Source organism: Agelaius phoeniceus, chromosome 7 (genome assembly GCF_051311805.1).
Source record: "Agelaius phoeniceus isolate bAgePho1 chromosome 7, bAgePho1.hap1, whole genome shotgun sequence".
NCBI lineage: Eukaryota > Metazoa > Chordata > Aves > Passeriformes > Icteridae > Agelaius > Agelaius phoeniceus.
In genome coordinates, this window is record NC_135271.1 from 48,832,175 (window position 1) to 48,850,043 (window position 17,869).

The 17,869-nt window shown below is 39.4% G+C and overlaps 1 protein-coding gene across 4 annotated transcripts in view; it reads left to right on the forward strand.

Annotated features, from left to right (window-relative positions):
• Positions 1–17,869, forward strand: part of MBD5 (methyl-CpG binding domain protein 5) — a 129,780-nt gene that overhangs the window by 74,021 nt on the left and 37,890 nt on the right. The window contains exons 4-6 of one of the 4 annotated variants that reach the window (XM_077181770.1): positions 310–504; positions 4,588–4,645; positions 12,913–13,599. In XM_077181770.1, the coding sequence (XP_077037885.1) occupies positions 13,487–13,599 (113 nt within the window). In that variant the 5' untranslated portion in view covers positions 310–504; positions 4,588–4,645; positions 12,913–13,486. The remainder of the gene's footprint in view (positions 1–309; positions 505–4,587; positions 4,646–12,912; positions 13,600–17,869) is intronic. The other 3 variants (XM_077181769.1, XM_077181771.1, XM_077181772.1) reach the window with 3 other exon arrangements.

Below are 17,869 nucleotides of genomic sequence, written 5' to 3' on the forward strand. Positions count from 1 at the left end.
AAGAGAACTGCCCCACCTCTAACAAAAATAAAATACACACCCAAAGCCTAAGACAAGCTTCTACCTCACCAAGGCCTTTTGCAGCATCACAGCTCCAAAACTCATCCTTTTGTCTCTAGCTGGAGGTTTTTGTGTGGATCAGTTCAACTCAAAAGGCATCTTCAGTTCCAGTCAAAGCCATTCCTTAGAAACAAACCTTGCTTTGTTTATGCTACAAAGCAATTGTGTAGGGGCTTACAAAGCAGTCAGGACAAGTGGAATGAAAGCCTCTGGCTCATTGTTTTAACTGCAACCCTGTGATTATCTCAGCAGATGTAAGTGGGGTGCAGGAGTTCCTCGCGTGAGGGGTGGAGGGAGGCAAGGACCTGGCCCCAATGGACATAGCCCATCATCGAGAGCACCACAGGAGACTGTCTAGAGCAAAGCTCAAAGTGCAGCAGCAGTTCTAAAAAGCCTAAAAGATCCCCAAGATAACTTGAAGCAAGACCATGAGAAGCAATGTAGGTGAGTATTCTAAGGAAGCTGTGGAATTTTTGGTTTTTTGGGAGTTCTGCAGGGCAGTGGCGAGGTTTTAAGACAATGTATTTGAGGCAACATTAAAAAAACCAAACAGAAGATCAGCCATCTTCAACATTTGATGGTGCTGAAGTAGAAAAGTAAAGAGCTCAGCAGTTCATGCCTTGGTGGAAGGTAGACAGTGCACCCAAACATGGACTTTTAGATAAGAGAACAAAGAAAAAAAAACTTTCCAGACCTCAATTTAAGAGATTGTATCCATCCAGCATGTGAAGCACAGCATTTTAATGGGGGAAAAACCTCCATTTTGTGCTGCTGTGATTCAGATGGAGCATTAGTCATAATTGGGAGGAATGTATTTTGACATAATCAAACAATAGAACTCCAGTTCTCTGTTGGAAATTCTGCAGCACCATTCCTGCCCTGGATGGTGGTGGAGGAGCAAAGTGGAGCTGCCTGAGGTGGAGCCAGGCCTCTCCAGCACAACATCAAATCAAATGCTCTTATTCTTCTAGATTTTCCTGATCAAAATACAAGGTTACACCATGTCAACAACCAGCAGATGGGGAAAAGGAACGTCCTAGGAAGCTCAGAGAACACGCTTGGAAACGGAGCTATAAATACCAGGCTAATTCCATAGCTTTAAGATTTCTCCAAAGCTTTTTTAAATCCCTCCAGAAAAGGCTGAAGAGATCCCTAATCTGAAGTGGCCCAGTTGAAGGAATGTGTGTGGTTTTATTTTTAAATAAAGTTACATCTACAATAGTGTTGGGCATCTTAGTGAGTCGCTGTACAGTATTTGTTGGGTCAAAATAAGGATTTCAAACACATTTTCATTCTTGCCAGGACTTTTTTCTTCAGAGGAAAGGTGGAATTCTGTCTGATCCCCTCTGAACTGATGTGTGCAGCATTCCCACAGGATCATTGATGGCCACAACTCATTTGGAATCCCTTTTTTGAGAGCTGTCCCTGATTAGGGAGAGCTGACACAAGAGCTCCCAAAATTCCTTGGTGGAAATTTTTGTAGATTTCTTCTTCCCTGTGAGGGTGGCAGGGCCCTAGCACAGAATTCCCAAAGAAGTTGAGGATTCATCTTCCCTGGAAGTGTCCAGGATGGAGGAACATGGGATAGTGGAAGGTGTCCCTGCCCATGGGACACCTGGATGAGCTTTAAGGTCCCTCCAACCATTCTGGGATTTTCCCTCCATTGGAATCTCTTCATTCCTTAAAAATACCCCAGATTATCTTGGTGTGTCTTTCCTTTTGGTGAGCTGAAAGGCAGGAGATGTTTTGCAATATTGGACCTACCCCTATAATTAAAAAAAAATTAATACTATAAAAATATTAAATATATTTAAATATTCTTTATTTATTTAAAAACAAATTTTGATGTTTATTTATTAAATTTTAAGAAATAAATATAAGTTAAATTTGTATTAGCCAGAGGAATGCAAAGCAGAGCAAACAGCCCATGCCAGATTTAGAAATCAGGGCTCTTAAAGAACAGCTGAAAGGGTTGGGTTTGTTTATTGTAGGAAAAAAGGGAACACTGTAGGATGGGCAGAAAAAAGAGGTAAGAGGGTTTTATCAAAGCAGTGGTGGGGGTTGCTCTGTAGATTAAAAAAACCCGAAAACTAAAAAGCAAGTTCAGGTTGCACCAAGTGTAATTTAGGAGAGATGGAAAGAGAAAACAGGCCAAGATGTTTTTTGTTTTACCTCATATCTGACTGCAAATATGAATGGAAAACTGGGATATTTTACCTATCAGCATCAGGAAACTAAAAAACACACTAAGAAGGAGCTTCCAGAGAAAATTTCAGTAATTTTGACTTTCCCCACTGGCCATGGGCTGAGCATTTTGCTCTCCTGGGATCCCTCTTCATTCACATCCTCAGTTTAATCATCACCTTAATTTTGGGATTCAGTTTGTCTCATTCCCTGCAAACCTTTTCCATCCATGACAGCACCTTTTAGTTACAGGTGTGCAGTAAAAATGAACCAAAGGACTTTTGTTTTCTTCAATAAAATGCTTTGAAAAGCTTTTATTTCAAACAGAGGAAAATTTGGGTTCAGCAGCCTTTGGAAGTTGGAGTCCAGGAGCTGCTGCAGAGGAGCATGAGAAATAAATACCTGCAGCACCAAAATTAAATATGTTGTGATGAAGAGCTGCCTGAGTGCTTCTTTGCCCACATTTCCCCAATAATTCACTTTTTGGAGCAGAACATCCTCAATATCTGTGTTAGGCAATTCCAGAGCTGGTTTTGGGGGCCCTGTCAGAGAATAAAGAACTGCCTGAGTTGTGAGTTGGGATATAGATTGTCCTGCAGCTGGGATGAAGCAGTGCATTTGCCATGCTCTTATCTTTTTTTGGAGCTTTGTTCTCAGCTCTTGGATGTGCTGCATCCTTAAAGGCCGCATGGTTTTAATTTCTGGGTGCCTTACTCTCATTTTTCTTTCCCCTGCTTTGATGAGCTGGTGGAATTCTCTTACTCTTGACTGTGATTCACCCTTTTGTGTAGCTCCTTCTGAAGAGAACCAAACATTTTCTGTCTGCTTTGGGGTGATTCCTCATGCAGGAAAATCAGATTTTTCAGAGCAAAGCCAGGGATTCCTGGCAGGGCAGAGCTGAGCATCACCAGCAGGTCCCACCTTGCTGTGCATTAAAAATAAATGTATCATGTTTGGATAAATAACATCAATAAATATACATATAAATATGTGTATATATGAAATAAATGTATCATGTTGGATATATAATATATATATATATATATAACATATATATATATATAATATATGTATTATATAAAATAAATGTATCATGTTGGATATATAATATATATATATTACATATATATATATAATATATGTATTATATAAAATAAATGTATCATGTTTGGATAAATAACATCAATAAATATACATATAAATATGTGTATATATAAAATAAATGTATCACGTTGGATATATATAATATATATATATATTACATATCTATATATATAATATGTATTATATAAAATAAATGTATCATGTTTGGATAAATAACATCAATAAATATACATATAAATATGTGTATATATGAAATAAATGTATCGTGTTGGATATATTATATATATATATATATATATAATATATATGTATATATGATAAATAAATGTATCATGTTGGATATATTTTATATATATAATATATCCAACACGATACATTTATTTTATATATACATATATATATTTTTATATATATAAGATATATCCAACATGATACATTTATTTATCATATATACATATATACATATATATATACATATATACATACATATATATATATTAAAAAAAAATATATATATATATAAAATATGTATTATATAAAATAAATGTATCGTGTTTGGATATACATAAAATATATGTATATATAAAATAGATGCATCATGTTTGGCAAATCCCCTCCAAGGAATGTTTCACCTGCTCTGAAGCAGGGAATGTTTTATCCTAAAATCAGCTGGTTCATTTCCCAGGCTCCACTCCTCATTTATTGGCCAAGGAAATTTATCCTTGTTAAGGTGATGGTGTGAACACATCTGATCATTGTTATGTAAGAATTCATCCCCAAAATACACAGACACCAACTTTGAGACACTTTGCTCCTTTTGGTGGGCTAAAAATACCTTGGCTTGTTGAAAAGTAATTCTGAGTGAAGGGCTTGGGGCAGCCAGACACTCCTGAAGCACAAAATTTTATTTAAAAGTAGTAGGGGGTGTGAACAGTTTTGGTCATTTGTGTTGCCAGAATTCAGATTAAAATGGAGTAAGGCTGATTTTGTAAATAGAAATCATCCACTGACAGTTTCTTAAATATTAGATTCTTTTTTCTGTGATGTTTGATAGAAATGAAATGTGTACAAAACAAGAAGTGGAAATAGTTACTCCATCGTTTGTCCTAAGAAACCTTTCTAAGTGTTTAGAAATATGAAGAAATAATTGAGAGTCATTTAATATTGGAATCTGAATGTCCTTAGCGGGGTGTGTTGCTCACTATTGCTTATTTTTTGCTTTAACTGATTCTTTTCCAGCTTGGAGTGAGCAAGATGAACAGAGCCACCTTCAATCTAATCCTTAATGAGGAAAAAGGTCAGGATTTTTTCATTTTCATCTCAATCCCCTGTCCTGCTCTTAATTAATACATTAAAAATTACTTTCTATGGGCTTTACTGCTTTCAAAGGTTTTAAACACCAAAACAAAGGTGATGTTTTGATGGCAGGGTGAGCAAGAATATTTTTAAATGAAATGGAGAATTCAGGAAAGAGCTGACTCAGAGCAGAAAGAGGGGCTGGAGAAGGAAAGGTCATGTATACAAATCTTCATCAAGATTGATTTTAAAAATGATTAAACTCATAACTAATAAATCTCTGCTACAGCAAGAAGGAAACATTTGGCATTCAAAATAATTAAAATCACTTTAAAAAAATCCTTGAACTTTTGCATCTCTTTTTTTTTTTCAGAAAAAAGAGAAAACTCTCTCCAATAAAATAGTGGGGCCAAATTCTCCAAATACTTCTACATGCAAGTAGTAAGTAATTATCTGCTAATGGAGAGATTAATCAGATTTTCAGGGCCCAGAGGCAGTCCAGACTCTCCAATATTATTCCATTTATGCCAAATAAGGCAGGAGGGTTCGCACTGAGGTGTCTGAAGAGCTGATTTTTATTGTTCCCATATATTTTTTTTAATACCTTAAGTGTATTTTCATCAGGGAATTTGCTGAGCAGAGCTACGTAATTCAATAAACAGTTGAAAAAGGGGCACTTGGAGAAAAAATTCCAAGGGTCTAAAAATAGTACAGTCACATGATCACTACTTTGGCACAAAAGCATAATTTATGGGTTTAATTTGCAATCTTGCTACAGTTCTGACATTCTCCTGCACAGGAACTCGGGCTGAATAATTCAAATTATTGAAATATTGCTCCATCCTCACCTTCAGGTGTCTGATACAAAGGAGGTTGATATTGTTTCTTGAGACCTCTGCACTGAAAATATGGGAGGATGGGTTTCATTTTTGCCATTTATTTCTTCAGTTTTGGTCTCAGAATTAATGTTTGGAGTTTGGGGCCTATTCAAAAATTGTTGTTCCAGCGCTCGGAGCCTTTTCCCAGATTTCCAGGAATCTTGATTTTTTTTTTTCCTGTTTTTTAATCTGATTGAATTTCCGTGGTCATTTTTTGAAAAGGTTCTGTTCAAATATATTTTTTTCCTTTTAAATTCAATCTTTATTTTCCCAAATTTCCATTTCCCTGGTAACCTCTTGAGTCAATAATGTACAGCAGAGCTGAACACTTACAAATAGTTATTTCCTCCTCAATTTCTGCATCAGTTTATCAGATATTTTCTGAACATTCTCTGTCAAAGATTCCTGAAATTCATATAATCTTCATTTTAAAAGCATTGCAGAACTGTGCTGAATAATACCAGCTTTTTGCAAGGCTGAAACATGAGAATTGAAAGAAATTCCCTCATTTCTTTATCCAGATTCCCCTAAAATAAAGTGGATGTGAAGCTTCTCCATTCTCATTAACATATTCCTGATAATATTCCATTCAATAATATTCCCTAGGAAAGGCTGGGATAACAGTGACATCATTCTTAGCTGATTTCTGGTGTACACCAAATATTAACCCTAATTTTGACAAAATCTGAGTGCTGCTGTCGTGCTGACACAAAGTAGGTCTGGGTCACAGTTCTGATCTATTCCCCTTGGAAAGAAAAAATTCCATGTGGTGGAAAGCCTGGAAGAGCATCCTCAATGTCCTTCCATGGGGTGGACTTAATAAATGTGTTATTAAATTATAAATAATTATTAATTAATCCATAGTGAACAGCCAGAGATGAGCATTAAAAACAAAATCCTTTTATTTCCTGCCCTTCTTCTTGGCTTTTTTTTTTGTGCAAAGCCTTTCAGAGATCTCTGTATCTTGGGAGGATGGACTTCATCCATTCCTTCATTGGAAGTGACAGCCTCAGTTGCTCCCAGCTTGGGGAATTGCACAGAAAAATGGGCTAAAAGAAGATTCTAGGGAGAAGATTTTAGGGATTGGTGCTGCCCACGAAGGAATCCTGCTCCTTCCCAGCTCAGCCCAGTTGTCCATTGCCTTGGGTGACTTTACTGGCACAATTAAATCCCCAAAATTGAGGATACTCTGATTTTTCCCTGGTGGGAAGGTATCAGATTTCTATCTAATTACTGATAGCAGATTTCTAATTACTGATACCAGATTCCTGTCTGATCACTTAGCAGCACCCTGATCCAAAATGCTCCAAGGAAGGCGATTTATGTGACAAGTTCCTAAGGATCAGCTGGATTCCATGCAGATAAATCAGATTTTCTCCATAAAAATAACTTTCTTGTTGTTTTATGGTGTAGGGCTGAAGTGACTGCTTTGGAGGCTTGGGAAAATGAATTTCCCATCCCTGTGCTGGGAGCTGGGGAGCATCCAGGGGGCTCCTGGCTCTGGAGGACAGGGCCAGGAATTCCAGGGGCCTGGAATCCTTGTGGATTTTTTTGTTATTTATGGATATTTATGGATTTGTTATTCATGAACTCACCCAGATGGCTGCCAGGGAATCATCCAGGTTGGAAAGGGCCTCCAAAGCTGAGTCCAACCTGTGGCCAGTCCCCACCTTGTCACCAGCCCAGAGCACTGAGTGCCACATCCAGGTGATCCTCGGACACCTCCAGGGAATTATTTTATAGAGGGGTTCAATCCCAATCCTAAAAAACTCCACAGCATCAAGAGTGGTGTAAAATAAGAGACCATAAACCTTGTAATAGATCTAAAACTGCTTTAAAAGACAGAAATAATATCAGAGCTGGTTGGACTGTGAAGGAGCTGGCACTGGGGCAATTTAAAATGCTCATTTTAATGAAGTCATTCAGTGCAGAGCAATTTCCTGGTTGTGGTGAAACATTCTTAGTACTCTGTATTTACAAGTGAGATGTGTTTCCAAGATATGTCACGAGTATCTCATGTTTATCATGAGTAAACCATGAGTAAATCGTGTGTAGAGCTTTGCCATGGCCCTGGACACCACCCCAAGGAAAAGAATCCTGAAGGATTCAAGGTTTCCTTCCTACTTCAGGCACTTTTGTTTGTTGACTCACTGGCCTAAAAATAGGCCCTCATAAAGAATTCACCACTGATCTAATTAGTCAGGAGAATGCTGCTTTTCAAACGGGGAAAGCATTCCCAAAAAATGATGCAACATTTGTATCTAATTAGATGATACAGGAGAATCCTGGCTAATTGCTTTGATAGACTTAGATTAATAATGTGCAAGTGGTAACTAAATAAAAACTCCTTTTCACTGAGTGCTTTGAAAGTGATGCTTTTTAAGAAGCTAAAATTCCTTATTAGTCCTGAAACCCCAGGACTGTGATTTGAGAGCATTTTTCATTTTGGAGGTTTATCACTGCTAGAAAGGAAAAATCTCAAAAATGAGGTTGTAATTTGTGTCTCTGAGCAGTGTTTGGTGTTTTTTCTAAGTGTCTGCAAAGCTTTCTATCCAAAATGTGGCCATTGCATAGGTGGGGACTGGGATTTGTGCCTCAGAGAGCCAGGCAGGGATTGTGGAGCCCCTTTGTGATCCATGCATTGTTGGACACTTCAAATTCATGTAAGAAAAAAAGCAATGGAGCACCAAAAGTATTTGGAGGACAAGGGAAAGATTTAGATTATATTTGAATAGGGAAAAATTTGTTACTTAGAGGGTTGGAGCAACCTGGGATAGTGGAAGGTGTCCCTGGGGGTGGAACAAAATGATTCCATCATTCCATGATTTGCAATATCAACCTGTCAAAATTTGTCTTAATTGGCTCAACATCCACTTACTAATAAAATAAATATTATTAACATCATATGTAACAGATTGGAATCCAGACAATTAATATCTAATTTAAATTTCTTTTTACATCCCATTGAGTTTTCCGGTTTTCCCACTTGACTCAAAAATTGTTAAAGTAAATATTAGCAGCTGAGTGTGCAAAGAGGCTGCCTGAAATCCAACATTTCAAAAAAAAAACAAAAAAGGGAGAGAGTCCCATTAAAAATTGAAACCACACTTGCAGCAGATGAAAAGGAAGGAGGAATTTTCCGTGTGGGGAAGGGGACAGGGGGCTAAAGGGGGGAAGGAATTCTGTGTAGTTTTGCACAGTTCTGCAGTGAAATCTTTTGAAGGATATCCTAATGAAACTGGACTACAAAACAAATCTAAACATGATGTGCTGGCACAGGGCAGAAAGCAGTCACTGCCTTGGATGTGGGAAGCTGTGGTGAGATAACAGGGCTTTCCTGGAGCTGCCAGGAGATTACTGAGGAGAGGGATTTGTTCCATGGCTGATGGAAATCAGCCCTTTGGATTCCTTCCAGTGTCCAGGATCCTTTGGGCTTGGTCCAAAACCCAACTCCTTTGCATCCCAGTCCAAAATACTTCAGAGAGTGCTGGGATGGGGAAGGGGCAAATGGTGCATCAGGAGGTGGAGGGGGGTCTGCAGTCACAGAATCCCAGATCCCTGAGGCTGGGAAAACCCTCCAGGACCATGGAATCCCAGCTGTGCCCATGCCCACCCTGTCCCCTCAGTGCCACCTCCAGAATTCCTGGGACGCCTCCAGGGATGGGCACTGCAAACCTCCCTGGGCAGCTCCTGCCAAGGCCTGGGCACCCCTGCTAGGAAGAATTTTTCCCCCAAAATGCAAAAACGGGACTTGAAGGACTTTCAGGGCTCCTTTTCTGTTGTTGGTGTGAGGAGATTGGGGAACACAAAATGTTCCCTGCCAGAAGGGGCTGGGGCAGGGACACCTCTGCTGCTGGGGGTTGGATTGATGGATATTCCCTTCTGGGAAAAGCCTTGGGGATTCTGGTGCTCAGGATCCCAGAAATGAGGTGGGGAAACAGCTCCAAGGTCCATCCAGTCCCAGCTGTACCCATGCCCACCCTGTCCCCAGCCCAGAGCCCTGAGTGCCACCTCCAGAATTCCTGGGAAACCTCCAGGGATGGGCACTGCAAACCTCCCTGGGCAGCTCCAATCCCTGAGCCCCCTTTGCATGGGGAAATTCCTGCTGTGCCCACCCTGAGGCCGTTCCCTCTTGTCCTGTTGTTGTAAATCTCTGCTCCAGTAGAGCTTTGAGTTGTGTGGTGTTATTAAATTTATTAAATAACACCCAGGGACTTCCCATGTGTGGCTTACGATGGAATTTCAGCGTGGAAATTCTGGCCTGCTTTTGATGAAACCTCATCTGCTCCCTCCTTAATCGGGATAAAACCACTCAAACCCCCAAATTTCTGAGCTGAAAACCTGAGCAAGCCCTGAACTGTTGCCAAGAGCTCTCCAAATCCTATTTCTGTGTGGCAGCCTGAGAGATTAAAGGGTGGATTGTGACATGACAAGGTGTCCATGGGACATCCCGGGTGACCTTGGTGGAGCAGGAGCTCACCAGGCCCCTGGCCAGGGATTGCATCCTTTGGGATGCTTAGGAACGTGGATCAGATCCTGCAGAGCAGGGCCAGCCCACTCCAGAGCCCCCAGCCTGCAGAGAAGCTGAAATCACCCTCACTGAGGTTGGGAAAAGCCTCCAAAGATGGGAATAAATCCCACAGACTCCATTTCCTTCATGATGGAAAAGCCCATTCTTTATTCACACAACTCCTTTTTATACAGTTCTACTGAGCTCTTGTGTGGCTTCAATTGGTCAGGAGCTTCATTGCCAATTACTTTATTGGTAATTAACAAGTTATTATTCTCTGTTGATTGGTCACTCAAACTCCTGATGCAGGAGAAGTTGTTTGTGAGAGATAGTTTTCATTTTTCTATCTAAGGTATAAAAGCAGTTTCTACAGATGTAAGTTGTTTCTCACCCAGCAATAAGCAAAAACAGTTTCTACAGGTGTAAGTTGATTTTAACCCAGGAATAAGCAAAACCTGTTGATATACAGGTGTAAGTTGATTTTCACCCAGCAATAAGCAAAGATAGTTGATATACAGGTGTAAGTTGATTTTCACCGAGGAATAAGCAAAACCAGTTGATATACAGGTGTAAGATGATTTTCATCTAGGAATAAGAAAACTAGTTTATATACAGGTATAAGTTGATTTTAACCCAGGAATAAGCACAACTAGTTTATATCCAGGTGTAAGTTGTTTTTCACCCAGGAATAAACAGAAACAGTTTCTATACAGATGTAAGTCGTTTCTCACCCAGCAATAAGCAAAACTAGTTGATATGCAGGTGTAAGTTGTTTTTGACCCATCAATAATCAAAACCAGTTGATATACAGGTGTAAGTTGATTTTCACCCAGGAATAAGCAAAACCAGTTGATATACAGGTGTAAGATGATTTTCATCTAGGAATAAGAAAACTAGTTTATATACAGGTGTAAGTTGTTCTCACCCAGCAAAAAGCAAAAACAGTTTATACAGGTGTAAGTTGTTTTTCACCCACCAATAAACAAAACCAGTTGATATACAGGTGTAAGTTGATTTTAACCCAGCAACAGCAAAAATAGTTTCTACAGGTGTAAGTTGTTTCTCATCCAGCAATAAGCAAAGATAGCTGATATACAGGTATAAGTTGATTTTAACCCAGGAATAAGCAAAACTAGTTTATATACAGGTGTAAATTGATTTTAACCCAGCAACAGCAAAAACAGTTTATACAGGTGTAAGTTGTTTTTCACCCAGCAAACCAGTTGATATACAGGTGTAAGTTGATTTTCATCTAGGAATAAGGAAACTAGTTTATATACAGGTGTAAGTTGATTTTAACCCAGCAACAGCAAAAATAGTTTCTACAGGTGTAAGTTGTTTTTCACCCAGCAATAAGCAAAACTAATTTATACACAGGTGTAAGTTGTTTTTGACCCAGGAATAAGCAAAACTAGTTTATACACAGGTGTAAGTTGATTTTAACCCAGCAATAAGCAAAACCAGTTGATATCCAGGTGTGAGTTGATTTTCACCCAGGAATAGATCGTTCTGGTAAGGACCTGCCCACACCAGGATTGCTTTCACCTGGGAACTTGCCTTAGAAGCAATGGCAGGCCAGCTCCTGATATAACAGAGCAGGTTTGATTTTATAAAGCCTTTCTTTATGGTTTTTCTTCCTTACTGCAACACCCAAGATTCCAGCCTTTGGCCAATTTAGATTCCAGCCCCTCAGTGGAGGGGGTCTGGCCCACCAGCTCCTTTTATCCACAGCCCTGCTTGGAAATACCCTGGTGAGGTTTTTTTTTATTTTTGGAGCATTTGGAACTTTACATTTCTAAGCAGCACTTCTGAAGGGAATGTTCTGCATGAGGGTACTTAAGGGAATATTTTCCAGGACTATATTTATGCCTCTGTAGTCTTCCTTTAGTGGTCTTGAAGGAAGGAGCTGTTATTACTGTTAAATATAGATGTAATGTGGTGTTATTGCAGAAATGTCTTTATGTTCCATTTCTGGCTTTAAAAGAAAACCCCTTTTCTTATTAAAATCAGTCAGGTCTATAACATTTATTATGTTTTAACATGTTGGCATAATGTTAGTGTTGGGAATAAGGCAGGATTGACACCTGATTCCAAATAAACTCTCCTAATGATGTTGCTACAGCAGTCATCTGTGTCGTCTATATTTGAATTTAGGATTGTTGCCTTTTTCTGGTGTATTTACTGTTTAAATCCCATATTCCACGTTTGCCTCACCTTAATAAAATGTCCAGTCTCAAGTGTTAAGTCTCACCTGGTCAGCTTGAAAAAACTATTTTGGGGGAAATGACTCAACTCCTGTCATGAGAGAAAATCTCTGAGGGGAATTATTCCTGAGGATATTCAGATTGTTTCAAAGGTATTCAGAGATCAGTCACTGCTGCTGGTTTTTCCCTTTTTATTACCCAATTTTTTGTGGGATGATTATTTTAATTCAGTTGAAATGCAGGAGGTTTGCATTTTTATGGATATTACCAAAGCCTAGAAGTAGCTTCCTTCACATGAAATTCATTCAGTTTTCTAAACAATTTTTAAAGGGCATTAATTTAGTCATCTGCTGATGGTTCTGAACAGAAGCATATGTGAAAATATTCAGTGAAAAGATGCATCCCTTAATTCACCCAAACTTCACATCAACTATTTAACAGCACTTGCACTCTTGTAGCTTTTAAGATGTAGCTCAATTACATCCACGTATAAATAGAAAACGCTGGCAGGATTTTGTTTGCTCTGAGCCTTGTTTTTGATGGTTCCATTGACATTTAAAACTTTGATTTGAAGCTCTGGAAATGGCTGCAGCTGTAAACATCTCCCTGAGTTACTGCACTGGGCTGCAAGGCTGGAGAGGAGGGCTCACCTGTTTCCCACATCTGTATCTTTCAGGCCGTTTGATTGGAGCCAAGGAGTCAGCAAAGAACCTCAAGAAGACAACTTGGATCATGACCAGAAGATAAAAAAAGAAAACAAAAAGAATGTGGCATATAAAGGGTGTAATACCTGGAGGTATTGGATCTGACTCATATTTATAAAAATGAGACGAGCTTTCACAAAACACAAGTTATCTTAGACAGTCATCAAGCTTGGAGCCATCATGCTGTTGAACTAGAAATTCTCCTTTTCCCCATTCTCCTTTCTGACAGGTAACAAAGGATTGGTGAATTATGATTTTCCCAAGTTGGAAGCACTAATTTTTATCTATATAGTTCATCCTTATGAATATATAAGGAGTTAAACATTGCATATTTAATGTGGATTATAATGGGAAAGTGACTCATTAACCAAAATGGCCACTTTTAAGGACTTGGTTTCAAACTGAGCTGGAGCCTCCCGATGCACTTTGTAGGATTTGGGGGAAGCTGTGCTGCAGGGCCTGCTTTGGGAGGCCAGGATGACATGTAGTAAAAGGATATCACCTTCCTGTTGATATCTCTGAAGACTCATAACCAGAAACAGGAAAATGAATGGTGGGAAGGAGTGTGACGGAGGGGACACGGATGGAGGGCCACCAGCAGTGCAAGTTCCCGTTGGTTGGCAGCGGAGGGTGGACCAAAGTGGAGTTCTCTACATCAGGTAAGGTCACCCCAGGGGCTGGGCTGGGCTTTGGGGCACTTTGGCCAGGATGTGCAGGGAGTTCCTGACTCAGCTCCTTCCTTCTGCTCAAAACCGTCCAGGAGCTGTTCCTCGAGCACAAGATGGTCTCAGAAGCTGAAGGAGGGGAGATTTAGGTGGGATTTTGGGAAGGAATTCCTGCCTGGGAGGGTGCAGAGGGGCTGGGATGGGATTCCCAGAGAAGGTGGGGCTGGCCCTGGATCCCTGGAAATGTCCCAGGCCAAGCTGGACAGGGCTTGGGGCAGCCTGGGACAGTGGGAGGTGTCCCTGGGCAGGGGTTGGAACTGGAGGAGCTTTAGATCCCTCCCAACCCAACCCATTCCATGATTTTGTGATTCTTTTCCAAGTAAATTTGGGCTGGGATGGGATTCCCAGAGCAGCTGTGGCTGTCCCTGGATCCCTGGAAATGTCCAAGGCCAGGTTGGACACTGGGGCTTGGAGCAGCCTGGGGTGGTAGAAGGTGTCCCTGGGCAGGAACTGGATGAGCTTTAGATCCCTCCCAACCCAAACCATTCCATGATTTTGTGATTCTTTTCCAAGTAAGTTTAAGTCATGTGACCACTCAACAGCTCCAAACCCATTTTTATGCCTGTGAAGGTTCTGGGTTCACCATCACTGACATTCTCCAGCTTTTATGGATCCCTCATGTTTCTCATGTGGGAAAAACCCCAAGAACATAAACCCAAATCCAAAGTTTTAGTTACTTTATTTGTTTATTTTCTTAGCTTATTGGATTTTTTTTTTTTTTTTTGCTTTGCCCTGGAATGGTCACAAAGAAATGCATGGAAATCACTATGAAATAAATGTGTTCAGACAAAGAGAGCCTAAATTAAATGTTATTGGAAAAAAGATCAAAGTTAGCTTTATAAAATATGGGGACGTTGGGTTTGCATCACACAAATTTGTGATTATCACTCAGTTATTTGCTTAAATTTCTTCCACTGTTCTGTGATTAAAATAACCACTCCTCCCAACATTTTGTGTATTACCAATCCAAAAGTCTTTAATGGGCCAGAGCACACTCCAGTTCTACACTGAGCTACCATGAGGGATCAGCTGCACTGCAGGATTTCTTGTTCCTGTTCTCCATGAGCAGAACCAACCCCAGCCCGTGGCAGTGGCACCCAAGGCACAGAGAAACCACCCTGCCCTTGTGTTTCTCATTACAGCTCTAATTCCCTGGGCCTCTGCCTCTCTTACAGGTCAATGGGAAAGGAAAAGTTGTGGATTAGGGGTTTTTTCCCCAATAATCTCTATATCCAGACATCAGGAAAATAATGCTGTGATATTTTTGTGTACCTGGTGATCCCACTCAGCTTTTAGACTTCATTTCCCTCAGCCCTCAAAAGTTTTACACAACAGCTTTGGGGAAGCTCATGTTATTCCTGCCCTCTTCCCAAGTTTTCCAATGAACTTTTTTATTCCTTGGTGAATTTTCTGGTAGTTTTATGTACCTGATGACCCCACTCAGTTTTTAAACTTAATTTTCCACAGCCCTAAAAGGTTTTACACAACAGCATTAATGAAGCTCTTTACTGCCCTCTTCCCAAGTTTTCCAATGTATTTTTTTATTCCTTGGTGCATTTTCTGGTAGTTTATGCACCTGATGATCCCACTCAGCTTTTGAACTTCATTTCCCCCAGCCCTAGCAAGTTTTACACAGCAGCTTTGTAAGAGTAAATATTATTCCTGCCCTCTTCCCAAGTTTTCCAATGTATTTTTTTCTTCTTTGAATTCCATGATTTTATGGCATTTTCTTACAATCTTCTGAATAGTGAATTTCCTATTATATAAATAGGTAGTTCATGTACCTGATGACCCCACTCAGCTTTTGAATTTCACTTTCTACAACCCTAAAAAGTTTTCTACAACAGCTTTGGGGAAGCCCACATTGTTCCTGCCCTCTTCCCAAGTTTTAGAATGTATTCTTTCAATGTATTTTTCTTTGAATTCCATTATTTTATGGCAGCTTCTTACAATTTTCTGAACAGTGAATTATTTGGTAGTTTATGTACCTGCTGACTCCACTCAGTTTTGAATTTGGTTTTCCACAACCCTAAAAAGTTTTACACAGCAGCATTAATGAAGTTCATCCCTGCCCTCTCCCCAAGTTTTCCAATGTATTTTTTTCTTCTTTGAATTCCATGATTTTTGTGACATTTTCTTACAATTTTCTGAATTGTGAATTTTCTGGTAGTTTTATGTACCTGATGACCCCACTCAGTTTTTAAACTTAATTTTCCACAGCCCTAAAAGGTTTTACACAACAGCATTAATGAAGCATCTCTACTGCCCTCTTCCCAAGTTTTCCAATGTATTTTTTTATTCCTTGGTGCATTTTCTGGTAGTTTATGCACCTGATGATCCCACTCAGCTTTTAAACTTAATTTCCCCCAGCCCGAACAAGTTTTACACAACAGCTTTGTAAGAGTAAATATTATTCCTGCCCTGTTCCCAAGTTTTCCAATGTATTTTTTCTTCTTTGAATTCCATGATTTTGTGGCATTTTCTTACAATTTTCTGAATAGTGAATTTTCTGGTAGTTTATGTACCTGATGACCCCACTCAGCTTTTAAACTTTATTTCCACAACCCTAAAAGGTTTTACAGAACAGCATTAATGAAGCTCTTTACTGCCCTCTTCCCAAGTTTTCCAATGTATTTTTTTATTCCTTGGTGCATTTTCTGGTAGTTTATTTACCTGATGATCCCTCAGCTTTTGAACTTCATTTCCCCCAGCCCTAACAAGTTTTACACAGCAGCTTTGTAAGAGTAAATATTATTCCTGCCCTCTTCCCAAGTTTTCCAATGTATTTTTTTCTTCTTTGAATTCCATGATTTTATGGCATTTTCTTACAATCTTCTGAATAGTGAATTTCCTATTATATAAATAGGTAGTTCATGTACCTGATGACCCCACTCAGCTTTTGAATTTCACTTTCTACAACCCTAAAAAGTTTTCTACAACAGCTTTGGGGAAGCCCACATTGTTCCTGCCCTCTTCCCAAGTTTTAGAATGTATTTTTTCAATGTATTTTTCTTTGAATTCCATTATTTTATGGCAGCTTCTTACAATTTTCTGAACAGTGAATTATCTGGTAGTTTATGTACCTGCTGACTCCACTCAGTTTTGAATTTGGTTTTCCACAACCCTAAAAAGTTTTACACAACAGCATTAATGAAGTTCATCCCTGCCCTCTTCCCAAGTTTTCCAATGTATTTTTTCTTCTTTGAATTCCATGATTTTGTGGCATTTTCTTACAATTTTCTGAATAGTGAATTTTCTGGTAGTTTATGTACCTGATGACCCCACTCAGCTTTTAAACTTTATTTCCACAACCCTAAAAGGTTTTACACAACAGCATTAATGAAGCTCTTTACTGCCCTCTTCCCAAGTTTTCCAATGTATTTTTTTATTCCTTGGTGAATTTTCTGGTAGTTTATTTACCTGATGATCCCACTCAGCTTTTGAACTTCATTTCCCCCAGCCCTAGCAAGTTTTACACAACAGCTTTGTAAGAGTAAATATTATTCCTGCCCTCTTCCCAAGTTTTCCAATGTATTTTTTTCTTCTTTGAATTCCATGATTTTGTGCCATTTTCTTACAATCTTCTGAATAGTGAATTTCCTGGTAGTTCATGTACCTGATGACCCCACTCAGCTTTTGAATTTCACTTTCTACAACCCTAAAAAGTTTTCTACAACAGCTTTGGGGAAGCCCACATTGTTCCTGCCCTCTTCCCAAGTTTTCCAATGTATTTTTTCAATGTATTTTTCTTTGAATTCCATTATTTTATGGCAGCTTCTTACAATTTTCGGAATAGTGAATTTTCTGGTAGTTTATGTACCTGCTGACTCCACTCAGCTTTGAATTTGGTTTTCCACAGCCCTAAAAAGTTTTACACAGCAGCATTAATGAAGCTCTTTACTGCCCTCTTCCCAAATTTTCCAATGTAATTTTTTATTCCTTGGTCACTTTCTCAGAGTTTCTGATGAATAAAAGTACTTTGCACTCGTGTGTGCTGCAAGGCCCAGAGCAGGAGGTGTTGGTTGGAAAGGTGGAAGTGCAATAATCCAATCTCCTGCCTGCCATGGAGCATCCCCAGCGCTCTGAGGGCAGCTGAATCCTCCAGGATTGAGTTCCCACAAGCTCCTCTCTGCCCTGCCAGCATGCTCAGCCTTGCTGGAGGCAAGGAAAGGTCAAACAATATTGACTCCACAGCTATCCCAGG